General features: G+C 40.0%; 3 protein-coding genes across 4 annotated transcripts; 1 reads left to right on the top strand and 2 right to left on the bottom strand.

Annotated features, from left to right (window-relative positions):
- The first annotated feature begins 252 nt into the window (after positions 1-252).
- LOC145894312 (short transient receptor potential channel 5-like) lies at positions 253-8,302 on the top strand. 2 transcript variants are annotated; one of them, XM_082982860.1, is made up of 12 exons: positions 253-393; positions 1,562-1,735; positions 2,128-2,260; positions 2,542-2,722; positions 3,381-3,584; positions 3,966-4,070; positions 4,515-4,670; positions 5,007-5,156; positions 5,588-5,735; positions 5,820-5,933; positions 6,343-6,511; positions 6,861-8,302. In XM_082982860.1, the coding sequence occupies exons 1-12, from the start codon at positions 321-323 to the stop codon at positions 7,738-7,740; spliced, it is 2,487 nt and encodes an 828-aa protein (XP_082838986.1). In that variant the 5' UTR covers positions 253-320; the 3' UTR covers positions 7,741-8,302. The 2 variants fall into 2 exon arrangements, with proteins under 2 accessions (XP_082838986.1, XP_082838994.1); XM_082982868.1 differs by having other exon boundaries at positions 2,143-2,260.
- Positions 8,303-8,418: 116 nt separating this feature from the next.
- On the bottom strand, positions 8,419-11,033 carry LOC145894326 (carbohydrate sulfotransferase 2-like). Its single transcript, XM_082982880.1, has 4 exons — positions 10,582-11,033; positions 10,215-10,386; positions 9,719-9,870; positions 8,419-9,656 (listed from the first exon to the last, which is right to left on the bottom strand). The coding sequence occupies exons 1-4, from the start codon at positions 10,995-10,997 to the stop codon at positions 9,215-9,217; spliced, it is 1,182 nt and encodes a 393-aa protein (XP_082839006.1). The 5' UTR covers positions 10,998-11,033; the 3' UTR covers positions 8,419-9,214.
- Positions 11,034-15,484: 4,451 nt separating this feature from the next.
- On the bottom strand, positions 15,485-17,723 carry LOC145895513 (uncharacterized). The gene is made up of 7 exons (XM_082984345.1): positions 17,461-17,723; positions 17,238-17,360; positions 17,029-17,181; positions 16,459-16,569; positions 16,238-16,354; positions 15,755-15,863; positions 15,485-15,659 (listed from the first exon to the last, which is right to left on the bottom strand). The coding sequence occupies exons 1-7, from the start codon at positions 17,696-17,698 to the stop codon at positions 15,485-15,487; spliced, it is 1,026 nt and encodes a 341-aa protein (XP_082840471.1). The 5' UTR covers positions 17,699-17,723.
- Between the last annotated feature and the right edge of the window lie 305 nt (positions 17,724-18,028).

Consider the following 18,028-nt stretch of genomic DNA (forward strand, 5'->3'; position numbering starts at 1 on the left):
AGTTGCCCTGAATAGTAAATGAGCCCTGAATAGTTATGTTAATAATCAGGTAATTGCAGGACAAACATAACGAGCTGATATTTATGAAAAAAATGGGGTAAATCTCACGTGATTGCGTCATACCTGCTTCTCCCCAGTGCTTATGGTCGACTGCACATGGCGGAAATCAAGCGTGACACCTAAACATTATCCGCATCACTGCGTACGACGTATGAGGACCCATAGCTAGTTGGATTGGTTCCGTCTGGTCGTCGTGGCGTATCGGTTGAAGCTGTTAAGATTGACTGTCGCAGGGTGTGCCTGCCCTAACTGCAACCACAATGGATGATGGAACTTTGCCGATTTACAACATGAGCGGCGAACTTTTACCTTTACTTCATGGAACTTTATCAGGTTTGTAGTTGCTGGTTTGTTAACTATTACCACCATAAAATGAGCATTTTATGGTGGTGTGGGAAGTTCATCACTAAGTAGCTGTGTCTCTGTATGTGGTGTGTAGTATTGCTATGTGGTATTAGTTGAGTTTCCATTTTGGTTATAAGCCTGCGGCATTGTTCACAGCGCGGCGCAGGGAACTGCGTAAGCGAAATATTTGTTGTTTAATTGCTCGTAACCTAAGTATTGCTTCGTAAAGAAATCACTTTTCCCACTTCAGACTATACGGAATGTTTTGGTTCATAGAAAATGCTCGTGCAATTTTAATAAGAATGTAGATTAAAGAACATACCAGTTCTTCATTATGTAAACCCATGCAAACAGGATTGGATGAAAGTCCAGGCTACTTTATGTTTTCCTTATCTATTTGAACCTGGAAACTCGAACGGAATTGTATGTCTACTAGTAGAATGATGTTTTGCCAAACTAAAACATCTAAATCAAACATTAAAAATGAAAGCCAAAGCTAAACTGCTGATGATCAAATTAGTAAACGTTTCGAACACATAAATCAAACATAACCTTGGACGCCTGCGATTACTCCGCATGAACGTCGGCAAAATACCCACTTCTCCTTTTCAACCAATTGTGAGTCAGTCACGGATATTTAGCAGCACATGATTAAATTACGTATCGCGATTCACCATCCACGAAATTAGTCTCAAACCTGAAGATACGGAAGTACACTATTTCGCCAGGCAGTGCAGAAGGAACCAACTTCCATAAAGAGTATTGAAAACGTTGTAAATTTAATGGACTCGTTCACCATTTGTTATTGCTGAGGATAGACGTTGCAGCTGGTTGCCTTGGTAATGGACAAATCGTCAAGTAAAAAATAACCACAGTGTGATGGGGGCTATATACAGTGGTGGACACTTTTTCGACCTATAAGGTCTCATCATTGCGACTGGTGACAGTAGGTTACTTGTAAGTGCACTAGCTCTCAATGATTATAATAGCTCTTTCGTATGTAAAAGAAGTATGTAATGAGTTTAACGGTTGTCATCATTTGATCTCACTTGCACTTCGTGTCGCTGCAATTTCAACAAGTAGATATCTGACACATGCCTGATATCTAATCATAGAGTTTGCCATCCGTAAAATATTTCCATATTCTTTTACCCAGGAGGAAGACAGGATGATTACGACATCGAGAGTCAAGTTTTTAATCAAACTGCGTTTTCCAGTCCACTCGAGGCCAATTTCAATCCCGGTCAATGGAATAACAGTGATCAAATTGTAAACTTCTGGGAACCAAGTACCAGCGATATGAGACGAGCTCAGCAACCAGTTCTGACCGGTAAATTTTTGTTTTAATCTTTTAGTTTAAAAAGTCTTAGACACCATTATGCCGCGGTGTCCAGTTTTAATATATATTGAACACTTGTGTCGTAGAGCACACAAACCAAGCAGTTCGTTGTTCAACTAATCTGTTCTTCTTGCACAATTAAACGTATACGTTTCTTGAGATTAATTGAAACATAGAATATGCCTGTCAGCAACAGCAACACAAGCAGTTCATGTTTAGAAGCATGTTTGAAACTTTTACTCCAACACCGATAGTTCTGTATGTTTTCGAGTGTCCTCTCACGACTTTTGTCCCGTTGAAATGTTCTATTGCAAGACACATATACTTTATTCGTACAACGAGTAAATTATAAGAGAAAAGAACCAACATTATTAATTTTGAAGGCAACAAATTTACAGACCAAATCCTGGATCTCTCCGTCAATGTCGATGGGAACAAAGAGGAACAAGAAGAAACAAACCAACAATTTGAAAAACTTTCTCTTTTTGTGGAAAGAAAACTGCGTTCCATTAGTCCGTAAGTTTACGATCTGCTCCTTCGAAAAGAATCTTCATTTAAAATACGTTTGCGACTCCAGTTTCTAAACCACTTGCTAAGCAACTGTGTTTTGAAACATATAATGTATTGGACCATATTAACGATGTTGCTTTTTGGATGTTAATTTTAGCGACATATATTTGTCTGAGTAAGAAAGCTGACTGATTTTAGTTCAAGGAAATAAACGTTTCCATCCTCCCGATAATATCGAATGTCAAGAAATCTGGTTCAAGCAAATTGATTTGCTTGATATAATACAGATCCGAGCTTGCGATCGAGCTGGCAAAAAACAACGATTGCTTGCACATGAAAGAGCTCCTGGAGCACATGAAAAGACGAGATCTGGTCCCGGATAAGAATGATGAAAAAGGAAGGACGGTGATACGGATTTCTATCGAAAACCAGAACGCAGAGATGTGTCAGATGCTTCTGAAAAACAAGGTAAGGAAAATTTGTGAAACCAATTTTGAATTATTGTCATTCTTTCCGGTACTGTTGCTAAAGTTATCATGGAGCAAACCATCGTTAACTGAACCAAAATCGCGGTGAATTCGTGTCATTATGATTCTAAAATCCCCCAGGAAACGCCAAGTCACATCAACTAAACAGGACAATCCCCAACACTAACATCTTGAACACAATATACCCGTTCTAACCGCTAAGCTCCTGTAAACTCAGTCGGGAGAGCGTTGGATCTGGTTAGCCCAGGGTCGTGAGCTCAAACCTCACCGGGAGTTTGGTATTCATATCCACTGTTATCCACATGTCGGAAAACAGTGGGTTTGATTTAGCTTGGCTGCAATGTCTTGAGTGCGATATCAGTGAACCTAACAATCCCTTATACAATAAACTGATAAAAAAGAAGGCCAGTTGATCGTAGAAAACATACCAGATATCGTTTGAATTGACTCAATCAACGCGCTTGCTTCATAACAACCTCGTTTCAGATTGAATTTAAATGTTACTAGAACAACTTTGTGTCCACGCTTCTAGTTTTAGAAAACATGTTTCGCTTTTTATTAAAGCATCTTTAGTTCTACAAACAAAATAAACAGAAAAGACATAGTCAGATTAATTTTAACCAAGAAATGTGTTTTAGGTGAAAATCGGCGACAGCTTGTTCCACGCTGTTCAACAGAACTACGTGACGGGCGCAAAATTGATTTTACAACACGATCCCTCGGTAACCAAGATGCCGTCGCGACATTACTACTTCCCCAGCTTCACCCCCATTGTTCTGGCTTCATATTGTGGCCACTACGAGATGGTGAATCTGCTCTACGACAAAGGCCACAGAATAGAGGTTGGGATATCACGTTGAAAGTAGCTTGCGTATTTAAATATGTATAAGACATAGGTGTATTCGGAAAATCCGTATTTTGTATTTAAGACGCTTATTGACAAATCCTGGAAGGATGCGTTGTAAATATTTCCGTACGTAAGGCAACAATTCAATTCCATCGATTTTTTGTGCTGATTTTGTGATACCGTTTTTGGCGACTACTGTTCAAAGATTCGAACGTGAAAAATTGACGGATTTATTGAAATGGCGCAATCTAGTGGTCACATTGGCTTGTAACAAACGTTGTGTGTCGGTTACTTGGCACTGTTTTCTGCAAAAAAACAACAACAAGACTTTACCCAAAGTAATCCGCTTTATTCTGACGCTGGATTTTCTTTCAAGGACCCGAATACGAAAGGAACAACGTGGGAGGAAGCCAACGAACGGCGAATATTTTGTAAAGCCACTTCAACACCGGTTTACATGACAGTGTATACGGAAAAAGTGGTAGGTTTGATTAAATACAGGTGGAAAAATCATCACACAATTGTCGGAAACTTATCACCACGCACCTAATTCTGCAGACCTTCGTTTTACCTTTACGTTGGTTGAAACAAAACTGCACCGGTTATTTTAATTTGGTAGTTTTTGTTAACCTTACCTATTTCTTTGAATGAGCAACATGCATGAGCTGTCACTCATCCTCCTCAGTTGGTGTTAGTATTTGTTTGTGTTAGAGTTGAGTTATCTACTTGTTAGCATGTGTTTGTTATATGTTTATGTTATTCTATTTGAATTAGGTCTAATATAATGTTAGAAATTGTACACATGTGTGCATTAAGTTGGATCCATTGACTTCACGACTAAGATAAGTTTACAGTTTTTATGTAAATATAACCGACCTGCGAAGTGTGGACATCGCTTTTAGTAATGCTTGCTTTCGTTTCACAGCTAAAAGGAGACGACGATGCCGACGACCCTATGACGCACTGTATGAAATTAATAAAAACTATTCGAAAAAACGCGGAGAAAGAACCGGAACATAGCGAATACTACGATCAGATCGAAGACGACATTGAAACTTACATGTGGAACATTCTTGATCAGGTATAATGACTTTTCCTTTCCATGCAAACAGCACTAAATAAATCTTCTAAGCGCCATGCACGAAACCAAGCTCCTTTGCCAAATTTTTTCGTTTGCAATTAACTGACACACTGGCATCAGTAGTAGAACTATATCCAAATTTCTCTTAATACGCCGGCCCATTGTACCAAAGTGCTATATTACTACCAGGCAAGAGAAAAACAATTACCCCAAATTGAACAAAATGAATATCGCTTATTAATTGATGGATTGGAAATACATTACAAAATTTACGCGTCCCTAAGTTCCTCTATTAAGTAGCTGTGTAAATTACACATTTATTTTTGTATTGTTCAGGTGCGCTCGTCGGAAGAACTTTTTAAGTTCTTCGGATGCGAGCTAGACAAGAATAAGAAAGAGCTGATCAATCCCCACGCAAGTCTGCAGATTCTCGATGACGCAATCGGCATGCGTTTGGTAAAGTTTGCCACACATTATAACTCACAGGTATTATTTTTAGTGGAATTTTTGGCGACTTCTTGGGTAGATTTTCGGTTGCAAATGTTTGCACACTGTGCAGTGCATTTTTACAAGGGATTTGGTTGTGCGGTTTGCTCTTCTGTATAGGCAATAAAAAGTTTTGATTGAATAATGTATTTCAACAACTTTTAATGGATCTGAGAGTAAGCTACATTTTGTTGTATTTCAGCATTTTTGTGAGTATTTTGTTTCATACAAATAAAGATAACCATTTCGGTGTTTCCGTCATGATAATTATGCTTAGATTATAACTGGAAGGTAAGCATTATTCAACTCAATTTGCAAGTTTTTTTTATTTATCCAAACATCGGCATAGTTTATTTTAGTATCTTGTGAAAAAAGTCCTCCAAACGGCTGTGTAGCAACTTATTTTTAATTATTCGTGTTTCAACTTTCAGCAATGCATCACCACCGTCAACTACCAAGGGGCGGAAAAAATGCGTCAAACGAACGTGGCAAAATGGCTTCTGGCGCAATTTCTCATCGGGCTGTTGTTTCCGATCCTTTCTTTGGCATATTTAATCGTCCCTGACAGATGGATAGGAAGTAAGGCGTGCTGTTGATGTCTGCACGGAACTTACATCACTTTCTATTGTTCAAAGAACCGACTCCAACTTTATGACTTTTCAGAACTGATCACGAGACCGGCTTTCGCCTTCGCTTGTCATATGATGTCCGACCTCGTGTTCGTGATACTTGTGTTCGTGAACGTGGCGAGTAGATGTGTTGAAAATGATTATTTAGGTCAGTGATTCTTGTTTCTTGCCGGTACACCTGTGAAGATTAGTAAATGTGTTCTCACATCCCGTTCTGATATATATGTAATTGAAATGTTCATATACGACCAACCCCCTGTTCATTTCCACACAACCCCAGAAACATGTATCTTGATTAAGGTTCAAGTGTTATTTTAAACACACTGTTTCAAAATAGCACTTAATTTTTATTATCTAAACTGCACAATTTTGTTTCTTTATTGCTGAAGCAAAATTAGGTAATATGATCAACAGCATACTAGCTTAAGCTTTTCTATTTAGAATAATTAACTCCAAATATTTTGCACCCAAAACCAACTAAATGTGTATGACTGAGCATTGCCAGCCATGCGATATGTTTTATTCTTCGTTCCAACATTGAATTGAATCTTTTTCAGGCGCCCTTCCGACGCCTATAGAGTGGATGATAGTTCTGTGGGTAGTTGGAAAGTGGATTCAAGAATTTCACGAGTGCATTAACCGAGGCTTGTCGGAATATTTATCGGATTGGTGGAATATCAACGACATCGCCCAACTCACCCTCATGACTCTTAGCATTGTGTTAAGGTTGGTCGGGGTTTGGGACGAGTGAATAATATTAAATGACCATAACGGTTCGTGGAAAGCTTGGAAATGATAAATTTATAGGTTTGGTTTTCGTCATTTAACAGAACCAATATCAAAACGACAATAGAAGGTTAGGTTTCGCTTCACTTCTGCTTAGTATTGAGTTTCCTATTAGGGATTACCTCTTTCTCTTTAAAGAAAACGATATATTTTTTCTCTTTTTGATTAGTATTTGATTATTTGATTATCTAAGTATCATATTACGGGCGGCCCATTGACGCTACCACGACTCATAGTTTGATTTAAATCTTGAAGAAGGTCATAACGATTGACTTCAAAACTTGAACAGAACCATCGAGTACGCGATCCACATGAACGACAGCCGAAAAATCCCACGATATGAATGGTCTGCAGCCGAGTTGAAGCTCATTTCGGAGGCGCTGCTCTCGTGGGCTTACGTCTTCGTGTGCTTGCGAATCCTCAGTCTCATTCGAACGGTTCGCTCTCTCGGACCTCTGCAGGTGTCGCTGGCACGCATGGCCACCAATATAATCGAGTTCCTGTTTATTTTTGCCGTGGTGGTCGCTTGCTTTGCCTTGGGTCTGAGCGAGTTGTATTGGTATTACGGAACATCGCAGGCCAAAGCACTTCTGTGTCAATTGGCGAACAACACCACAGGGATGTCCAACACCACTACTAGCGAGGTATGCGAGAAGGGTGTAGTGTTTTCTGATATGGGAAGCTCGCTGTGGACGCTCTATTGGGCCATTTTCGGTCATTTGGACCTTTCGGTGATGCCGCAATCCGGACGACACTACATCACGGAGAACGTGGCATGGTCGCTGGTCGTTTTCTACCACGTGGTCGTCATACTGGTGCTGGTCAACATGCTCATCGCAATGATGTCGAAAACATACGAGGATACGAGCGAAAACGCCGAGGTCGAGTGGAAACTGCACCGCGCCGCTGTTTGGATCCGATTCGTTCGACGCGAGGCCGTTCTCCCGCCCCCAATGAACATCGTTCCCGATTTTCGGGCTTTCTGTAAAGGGGAACTCCCCATGTGGTTTCGCGTCCTCGAGGAGAAACTCTTCGGTAAGCGGAGAGGAAGCTTCCGTTACAAGGCGTCGCGATCGGCCCGTCTCCGATCCAAGTCCGCCATCTTGGATTTGGTGAAGAGGTACAAGTACAGGAGGTTAGTGAGGAGGAGGCCGCCAAGAACGAAATGAACTCTTTCTGAAGTGGAAAAGAAATCACTTTTCGTATAACTTAACAACCTATTTCTATTGAACGCATTGTATGTTTGTTGGCTGTCACGTACATAAAACGCACGCTTTGATGTGTGAGTATGACATCTATACAATCCAGTTTTGTTCTGGGGACGTTATATGCACTTAAGTGAGATTTGATCTGTAAATGGTAAATGATTCTTCTGTTTCCCAGACATGATACACATTCGATTATTGCATATATAAAGTTTACGATGCTGGTTTGGGCGTGACGGGGTCATATACTGAATTTTGTTTTTTCAGTTATCGAAATCTGTACGTGCACGATTTTCTTTTCCACAATAAAACTTTCACAGCTCATTCAACACTGAACGAATCTTGAGATATGTTGAATGCAAAAACCTTCTTTTCAGCATTGCTAAATATAGACTATTATTCCAACGAGGGTTTAACCTGGAAGAGCTGCATTACTTTGATTAGCGTGCCCAACTATAACGCTTGTATAATTTTTACTCGTTTCACTGTATTACAAAGTCACTGGGCGTGTCAAAGTCACTTACATCCACAACAAATAAAACGACTTCTTGACGTTTGTCATTATCCCGAAGAGTGGTTATGGCCAGTGAGAGCGTACTTCCGTATGCCTCTATTCGAGCAACTAATATCAGCTCCACAATAACTCTAATGATGTTTATTGAAATAAATACACGGAGGACACCACATGTAAATTTACTGGTATATCTTTGTGGTGAATGTGGAGCCGTATCATAGTAACAGTAAATATTGCTTACGATAAAGTTAACAAAAAGCCTAAAGTAGGCAGAGTAAGCGTAAAATGTTACAATATTACTTTTACTAAATCACTGGTTGCAGAAATCAACGCTATCAGACAGAACACATCATAGTGCGGAATTCAGAAACACGAGAACCTTAACAGATAATATGAGCCGTATCGTTATTTCAAAGCAAATTTAGTGCATAAAAGTGTTGACAAAAACGTAGCACATTGTCAGAAAGTATTTTTCAACATTTTTATTTTTTTAACCTTTTTTCTCCCTCCTCGCTCAAAACGTTTATATCAACCCGCCAGGACAGGCGTTTCAGGGTCAAAATTTCCATTGTGACGTAACAAACAACACAAATGCGCTGTGGGTGGTCTAGTAAGTGTTCCGGTTAGCCCGTTGTCAAACTGTTGTATCGTTAAAATTTGCCCCGAATAAAATGATTTTTACATCATTTTACTGTATCACACCCAGCATAGACTTACGGCACACCCGTTGCAGGGAGATGCTCTATACCAGGGTTCCTTGAACCAGAGTTTCCTGTCCTGCGAACCCATTTTAGAAGCGAAATTTCTATGTGACCTTCTGCAAACGACTGACATCGTGTAATACAGAACTGCCTCTTCAATTCGTTTCGCAACCCCAACATTACATTGGGCACCAAGAAATGGTATAGATTGAGAAGCATTGCACTATAGAACCTGCTGCTCAAACTCAAACGATTGTTCATTTTCAGTGTCGTTGGATTCCTTTTCGTTGGTAAATGTTCGGTAACCAAGTAGGTCCAAAGTTTCGGCACAATATTTCTGAATCTCGACAATTTCTTCCCAACTTAAACTCTTTCTCCAGCCAGAAACAACGGTAGCAGGATTCCGTTTCGTACCTTGTGCTTCCTTTTCAGAAAGGGTGTTGTCATTTTCCGATGACGTAGCCTTGATAAGCCAGTTCTTCACTTTGGGGTTCATGTTGATATCGACAAAGTCGTACACGGCTTGTGCGATTTCTATAGGTTTCATGGCAAAGTCCTCATGTCTTATACGCATGTATTGACCTTTTAAGGGTCCATTGGCCAAAACGTTGCCAGCGTACTTGACATTTTCTGCGAGCCTGGAGCATATTCCTTTGGCTTGCCCTCTACAATGCAAATGCAAAGGTTAAAGTTGAAACTTTGGGGTCGTTAAGTTTTGCTTTGCTACCTTGCGAAGGACATCCTGCCAGGATCTTTCACTGATCTTATCCTTGAATTAACCGTAGCCCTGGGATCACGCACAAGGTGAACGACTTTCACGTTAACCGCGCGATCCGAAAGTAGAGGTACCAACCACTCTAGTTTGCACATGTAGATCACCTAAAAGAACAAAGTTATGATACCGAATAAGTTAGCGTAGCAAGCTAGTTTAAAATGGTTGTTGATTTAGCATTTCGAAGCCAGAAACGTCTATAATAAATAAAAAGGAATGCATATTTTCAACAAATTTTAAATACTCTGGTATATTTAGACAATGAGTCAGGAAATAGGTTTTTTCACTTTTTGGTACTTAGACGTCGATCCGTTAAGTACACGTACCATAGGTACAAGCGACCGGGGACTATAACCACAGTGGAACGCACTATATGGCCAAACAACTGCTATAGTGAGGTCGGCTCGGGTGTCACGCAAACTGTTGATTTACTGGAATTCTATTGTAATACCTTCATTGTGCGTAGAAGACTCTGACGACAGTGTTTGGGCATTCCCTCAACGGTTATGGGTCGCGGACAATAGTTGCAACCTGACTTGGTTGTGGCACAAAACTCAGCGTCGCGAAACATGAAGTTGCGAAGCTTGGAACCCTCCGTGAAACATGGCTTCTTGTCCATAAACCTGTATATATACGTTGTTTGAATGTTGTACAGCAACTTTGCGCCTACAATTTACAGCATACGTGACTATTGGTTGTATATACCTTGCAATGTCCACAACTCCCTGGTAAATCCGTTACTTGTATAATCGTAACAATACGAGGATTTTATAGCAAACCGTGCAATATTTTGTTTAAAAATCAGTAAACGCACTCACTCTGTATAACTGAAGCCAAGCTTGGTGTAGTTAAAGACTTTCTTGTAATGCTCATTCAAGTCAAATCGACAGTTGACAATTTTCTTCAGCAACTGGAGCCGATCGGAAAGCTGAAAATCGCAGGGCGTGCCGTAGTAAGGTTGCAGTGGTTCGTAGAAATAAGTCACATCATTTCTTTGGTTAAAGATTTCAGCCACCACGCTTGAACCGGAACGCATTTGTGTAAACAGTATCACAGCTTCGGTTCGCCTCGGTCTTTCGACATCAACCTGATCGCGAAAGACTTGAACTGTTTTTACTGCTGGGCTTGAAATGTTGAATAAATAGTAGGACGCGGTACTGAGGAAGGTTAACGTTGCAAGAAGCAGTGCACAAAAGGCAAAGTTAAAAATTGTGATTCTTTTGTTGCTGGTCATGGCGTCAGTCAATCAATATAGAAGTCTACGCCTAAATTTCCTGCTTGAAAATATAGTTGGGTTCATTTTATTCAACACTACATTAAACTGTTGGGAGTCCTGAAGTACTGTAGGCGTGTTTTGGCTGCAAATAAACATCTTCAATACGACTAAAGAAGCAGAGTTGTAATAAGGTAAAAACAATAGGTGAATACTCTGTCTGAAACCTATCGTTCTGCCCACAGCTGCAGACTAAATACTGCACACGGCTCAGCACCCGCTTATGGGCGACAACCCGTGCCAGAAAAAGGACAAACTGCGGATGTTAAAACGCCCACTGGAATAATATTGATAAACTTTGTTACGTCATGCTTTCCACTCAGGTTAATGATCAACATGATCACTGGCTGCAGTACTGAAATTCCAGGTACACTAGATTTCAGTATCGACAAATGGAATAGCGTCTAAACAGCACAACACAATATTCTATCGTTTACCATATCGTGACTGCTTCGGTATAATGTTTCGTAGATATAAAACAAAATATATTACATTTAAATGCAAGTTACACGTACCAAATACCATACATTCCATACAGCATGCACAATTTTTTAAAACCTCTGGTCTGGTGTATTTTTAGCTCCACACGTAATATGTCAGCTATCCCAGTCACTACAAGTCTGAAACTTCACACGAATGTTAAATGACACCCTACGTTACAAGACTTTTTTGCTTCTTAGCGCGCACGAAAGTTTTGCTCTCCGTGCGCGCTACGCCCGTCAACGAACTTCAATGGAATACTTTGTAAGGTACAACACCCACAAAACCGAAATGTTTTTTTTTTGAAAATTTACCACGTCTAACAAGTAACCTGCATTGTGTCGTGTGACTTTCACTTCTCTGTTAAACGCCTTAAAGTAACACGTGAAAGTAGCCCGCAGTTACTACGAGAAAAAACCTCAACGAACAACATGTGGTCTTGTGGCAACACGCATGTTTTCCCTGGCCACGCCGCATGTTTCCTGAAATTCAATACTGAAACACTAGACGGAAAGAATGCAGGGGGAGCTAAGCGTTCCTGCAGAGTTCAAACCAAGCTGCTGATACCCTGCTGGACAACCACGTTTTTCCTGAATGTTTGCTATAAAACGCCCTCATAATAATTGTTCGCTCTCTCAGTCGCTCGTATTCTCTCGGCCCTGTCGTTATTCTTGCCATCGCGCTGTAAACGTTCGCACGTTCTTTTAATAGTTAAATTCGCTGCAATTCAGTCACGTGTTAAACGCGCTTGAAACAAGTTAAACTTAAGCCACCTGGTAATTGCAATCGTGTGTTTCCATTAATAAAGAAGTCTGTTCACGGAGCTTTTAATTCAGTAGTCTATATCAGCAAGAACACGCAAACAGACTTCAGCTTTAGCTAAGCAGCGACTGGGGAATTCAACTGTGTACGCTGCAGGCTCAGCACCCACTTATGGGCGACAACCCGTGCCAGAAAAAGGACAAACTGCGGATGTTAAAACGCCCACTGGAATAATATTGATAAAATTTGTCATGCTTTTCAATCAGTTTAATGATTAACTTGATCACTGGGTGCTGTACTGATATTCCAGGTATAGTAGATTTCAGTATCGACAAATGGAATAGCGCCTTAGCACAAATCTTGGCCTTTCCTAAACAGCATAACACAATATTCTATCGTTTACCATATCCTGGCTGCTTCGGTATAATATTTCGTAGTTATGAAACAAAATTAATTACATTGATATGCAAGTTACACGAACCAAAAACCATACATTCCTTGCAGCATGCACAATTTTTTAAAACCTCTGGTCTGGTGTATTTTTAGCTCCACACGTAATATGTCAGCTACCCCGGCCACTACAAATCTGAAACTTCACACGAATGTTAAATGACACCCTACGTTACAAGACTTTTTTGCTTCTTAGCGCGCACGAAAGTTTTGCTCTCCGTGCTCGCTACGCCCGTCAACGAACTTCAATGGAATACTTTGTAAGGTACAACACCCACAAAACCAAAATGTTTTTTTTTTTTAAATTTACCACGTCTAACAAGTAACCTGCGTTGTGTCGTGTGACTTTCACTTCTCTGTTAAACGCCTTAAAGTAACACGTGAAAGTAGCCCGCAGTTACTACGAGAAAAAACCTCAATGTAGTATTAATATAGTTTATGCTCTAGGGCCTAAACGATCCACAATGCAGCTATTTAAATTCTTTCAGCGATAAACTGCGAAGGAAAGAAAACAAACGGCTATCAAAGCGATTCGGTTGAATGCGCAAGCACAAATCCGGACCGCTTATACAGAACTCATTATTCTCAGTTGAAACACTTCACAGAACAGTTTCTCGGAAGGGATAATGTTTTTGGGTAAATCAAAAATCAGTCTATTTGAGACGCCATTAGAGCGCTGGTGTCTTTAATAACAAAATGTTTTCGGTGTGGTTTAGCTAATAGCTACGCCAACTGAATTACCTTCCACAATTGTAACAACATAACTTGGGGTAAAAAACAGATTTATGTGTTATGTTATGTTACCTTCCCAACGGTCAACACGCTTATATTGGCTACGATGACACATGAGTATGGTTATGAACAGATAACCTTCTAACACATAAGCGGCTCTTATGCTACCTTGACAAAAAATGCATGTCTGCCACACATAAAGACACTCATTCGACGCAGTAATGCCTGGGTTGTGAAGCCTGTAAACCTATATACTTTTTAGTACGGTCGTGTCACGGATCTGATCTGCAACAAAAACGGCCCGGACCTGCAATAACGGCTCACTACTAATGCCCAAAATCCCTCACACTGGTTTTACTAAATGGGCGTCTCTTTAATAACCGAACTAAAACGATGATGAAACGTACGTACATACAATCAGTAAACACCAATAAAACTTTCAATACTCATTACTCGTTTTGCGACACTCAAAACAACCGCACAGCACGATGCCCATCTCAAAACTACCCGCGTCATGCAGAAAGCACCTCTTTGCACCGGCCAATCTACTAATCAACGGTTTACACATAAATTAATGAAGCGTTACGGAATGTGGCAAACATAGAAAAACGACTATAGTGTGAAAATAAAGTGCGAGAAAAGATGAAAAATAAAAGCATAGTGCGATGTGATGCGCGCATATAAGTAATAAAGAGTGATTTAAATAAACAACGCAGGTGAACAAAGAAAGCATAAAGAAAAGAATTAGTGTCGTGTGTCGTTTTCGCCACGTCGCATGGAGTTTTTACCCGCTCAAGAATTTCGCCACACTATTGTGTTATAATAACTTCATCCTGCAAAGTGGTGGAAATTAGTTTTCAAATCACCTGAAACAACTGAGAATAAAAAAAGATTCGGTTGAGTGCACAGGCACAAAGCACATGCCTGTGTCAACTTACCTACTGATAAACCCTCTTTTATGATACTGCTGTGGTTTTCTGGTGCACATTCAATGACAGACTGATTTTTAAAACAGATTTAATAACAAGAGCTTTCGCGAACCATGCACTACTCGCCTCCTCAGGAGCAATTAATGGCAAAATAAATTCAAATGCGGTAACAGCGTCATTAGGATTTCAACATGCCTGATCACAGCCCATGTCAACATGCCCGATCACAGCGTTAAAACCATGAGGGTAATGGTGCTACACAAGATCAGGAAAATATCCAGTCTGGGCAATACTAGCGATGCCTATATAACTACAACTTCTCGCGTTTGTGTATATTGCACATCGCTGTACCTTAAAACGCCTTAAACAAACAAACAAACAAACGCTTGCAGATCCGTCTTTAGCTGGGTTTCTTGTTTTGTTATCCCTTCGGCTCTTGATGACGCACTGCCTTTTTCGCATTTACTTCCTTCTCGTCATAATGTTAATTTACCTTCACCGTATTGGTGCAAAAAAACGCGTTGGTCGTGAATATAAGCAGAAACATTACCTTTAATTACAACTTCCGATAACCCAATAACATCAAGCATTTCCTCATTCCGAAACCCAGCTAAGATTATTTGATCTTGCGGAGACTTAGCAGACAAAAATCATATCTTGGGTACAATTTTGTTAGTACAGACTGCGGGAGACGAACCACAGTAGCAATAAGCAATTGTTAACAAACCGCGCTTGGAAAAAATACCGTTGTTGCTGCTGCTGCTGCCCTAGGAACTGATATGCCAAAACTGGCACTATCTGTCGCTCGCGCGTACTCGGCTCCGCTATTTCTGCGTTTATATTTGGCTGCTCTTTCTATAGATGCTAACCTACAGAAAGCGGTATTCAAATCGCAGACTCTAAGATCTGGGTTGATGTATTTACATATTCAACGAAAAACAGTCAAGTACATGCGAAAAAACAGTTAAACTATTTCACAGCAACCTTTGCAAAACGGTTTGCCTTCTGTTGCGTACCATTGTGCCACGGCAAAGCGATGCATTCAAAAGTTCGTCAAGGCCCTCAAAAAGTTTGTAAAATTTGCTTCGTCGGTTGCTAAACGCATTTGTAATACATTTTAACGTATTTGAAGGTTCCATAACAAGGATCAGTGAAAATGGTGTTGCTGGCAAGAATAGTGCAGGAATTTCGACCGTCACAAGTTGATTTTAGACGATTGAGTGACCCACTTGCAAAGCAGTTTACAGTCAAAATGTAGCGGCTTGGACATCTGTGAGAGAAAAAGAACATTTCTAAAGGATTGCTGTTCCATGTTTCATTCTCCAACCAAGAAATCAACATCAATTTCATGGTAACGGTGCTTACGTGGTGTTGTCATTTCTGCCGTAAAATCCATCAACCACCGCGATTGTGCGATTTTCTGGGCACTGAATTGATTCAGTGGAGCTTTCGCACACAACTATCACTGGAATACCTGAAGTGTAATTGTTGATGATATTTATGTACAAATTGTAAAATCAAAATTAAGTGTATATTAAACCGTCAGTTTTACTTTCAAATTATGTTAGATTTACACTTAGGTGGCTGACAAGCATAGTGCTGAAGAAAAACTTAAACAAAACTATGTATGAATCATTGGTTGTCAAAAAAAAATTTTCTTAATTTTTAAGAATTTAATTTTCACAATTACGTTCCTGTCAGACATCAGTTCTATGGTAAGCTTTACAACGGCGCATTGTCGCGGTGTGTGTTTAGGATTATAATGTTTATTAAAGTACAACATTAAACGATCATTTTCAACATTAATTCCTAAAGATTAAAGTCATGCATTGGTTCGGACACTAGTACCTTGGTCACAGTTGGTTCCAGTGAATAGTTGTGTGCAAATGCACGAGTAACCTCCCAGGAGGTCGACGCAAGTTCCATTGTTATGGCAGGGGTTACCAAAACTGCAGGCGTTTATATCTGAAAATACTGGGGTACTAAATCACATCGTCAAACGTATCTTGCCGATTATCAAATTTTGCGATACGTTTCTGGAATTGCACATAAAGGAAATTGACGTTTACCTGAAAACGTAAACAACGAGCTTGCTGTGCACTCATTTACCACCGTATCACGTTCAACGTTAATGTTGCTTCCATTTGTATACTTGTACATCGTTACAAGCCCACCTTTACCTGTTAGCACAAACATAGTTAAAGAATGAAAAGCTCGTCTGGCATAAGAAAAACTTGTTTGTTCGACGTTTCTATTAATGGTGTTCCCCCCCTCCCCGCTTCTTAGCTTGTGTTGTTTCTTTCGCCCCTTTTTTGCCTTTTTTGCCTGTTTGCTTTATGCGCGCGTGACTATTTATCGCCGTGTGGGCGTTTTTTTACTTCATTATCCTGATGAAGGTTTGTTGTATAACAAACGAAACGTCGAACAAACAAGTTTTTCGTTTGCCAGACGAGCTTTTCATTACTAAATAGTATGCCTGGCAGCGTTAACAACAAACTATAGTTAAAGAAACTTGTTAAAGAAGAGCAGCGATCACCCAAAAATCGTTATGATATTCTGAAAAGTTTTACAAAACAAATGACATTAGCTTCATCCTGAAAGATCAATAAAGTAAATATATGATGTATTTTGATACTGACCAGAAATTAGTCCAGCTTTTGATGCAGCGGCACATATTGAACTATTTACATGATAAGCGTTGGTTCCGCATGGGTACATTTGACCTTGACATCCAGGTGGACAGTTGACCTTCGTGATGGGATACTGTGTGTTTCCATCGGTCGAACAACTTACTGGAGTCAAAAGAAATTTAAAACAACTGTACTTCACATAAATCGACATTACTTACTTTCAAATGAGTAGGACTGCTCAGCAACTACACAGGACGAACTGCTAGTCACACCGTTTTGTACATTTCCGACCATATGCGCGTTGTTTGTCGTTTTGAACACTTCAATTAACCCACCTGACGCTGCGAACGATGAATGTGATGAATTAAAGCAACTACTAGCATCAAGAATAAACATCCTACATTTTTTAGAACTAATAATATTACACTCTTAACATTGTACCGTCGATAAATTGTTCCTTTATAGCCGCCAGACAAATGGGTCCTTCAGTGTAGACACCTTCACCACACAACGTAGAGTGTTCCTTCAGGCAGTAAGGCGGACATATGAGCTTTGAGATTGAGTGGTTGAGTGCAGAAAATGGAGTCTCACAAGTTATGGTTGGACAAATAGACTGACCATAGTGTGGTGAAAGTATTCCAAGCAAAAGGAAGTTTGCAATCGGCCATGATCTGGGCATTGTAAGAAAAGAATTGTTTCCAAAAAAACAAACCTTGAAACGAAAATACAACATGAATTTCTGGCTGTATTCGTTTTCTTTCTAACACAAGGTAAACTTTTTTCTGAAAATCGGCAACTTGTAAGTTATTTTGGAACTTGCATGACATTTATAGCTGAAATGAGTAACATCAACAAATGGCTGCAATATGCAGTGCTACTTCCTTCTTGCAACTTCTTACTTACTTGCAGAGTTGCCGGTGGACGTAGGTCACAAATTGATGACACACTGCCTTTTCGCATTCACTTCCTTCTAATCATAATGCGGTAATTTACCTCAACCTCAATCTCA

Source organism: Ascidia mentula, chromosome 1, assembly GCF_947561715.1.
Source record: "Ascidia mentula chromosome 1, kaAscMent1.1, whole genome shotgun sequence".
NCBI classification, from domain to species: domain Eukaryota; kingdom Metazoa; phylum Chordata; class Ascidiacea; order Phlebobranchia; family Ascidiidae; genus Ascidia; species Ascidia mentula.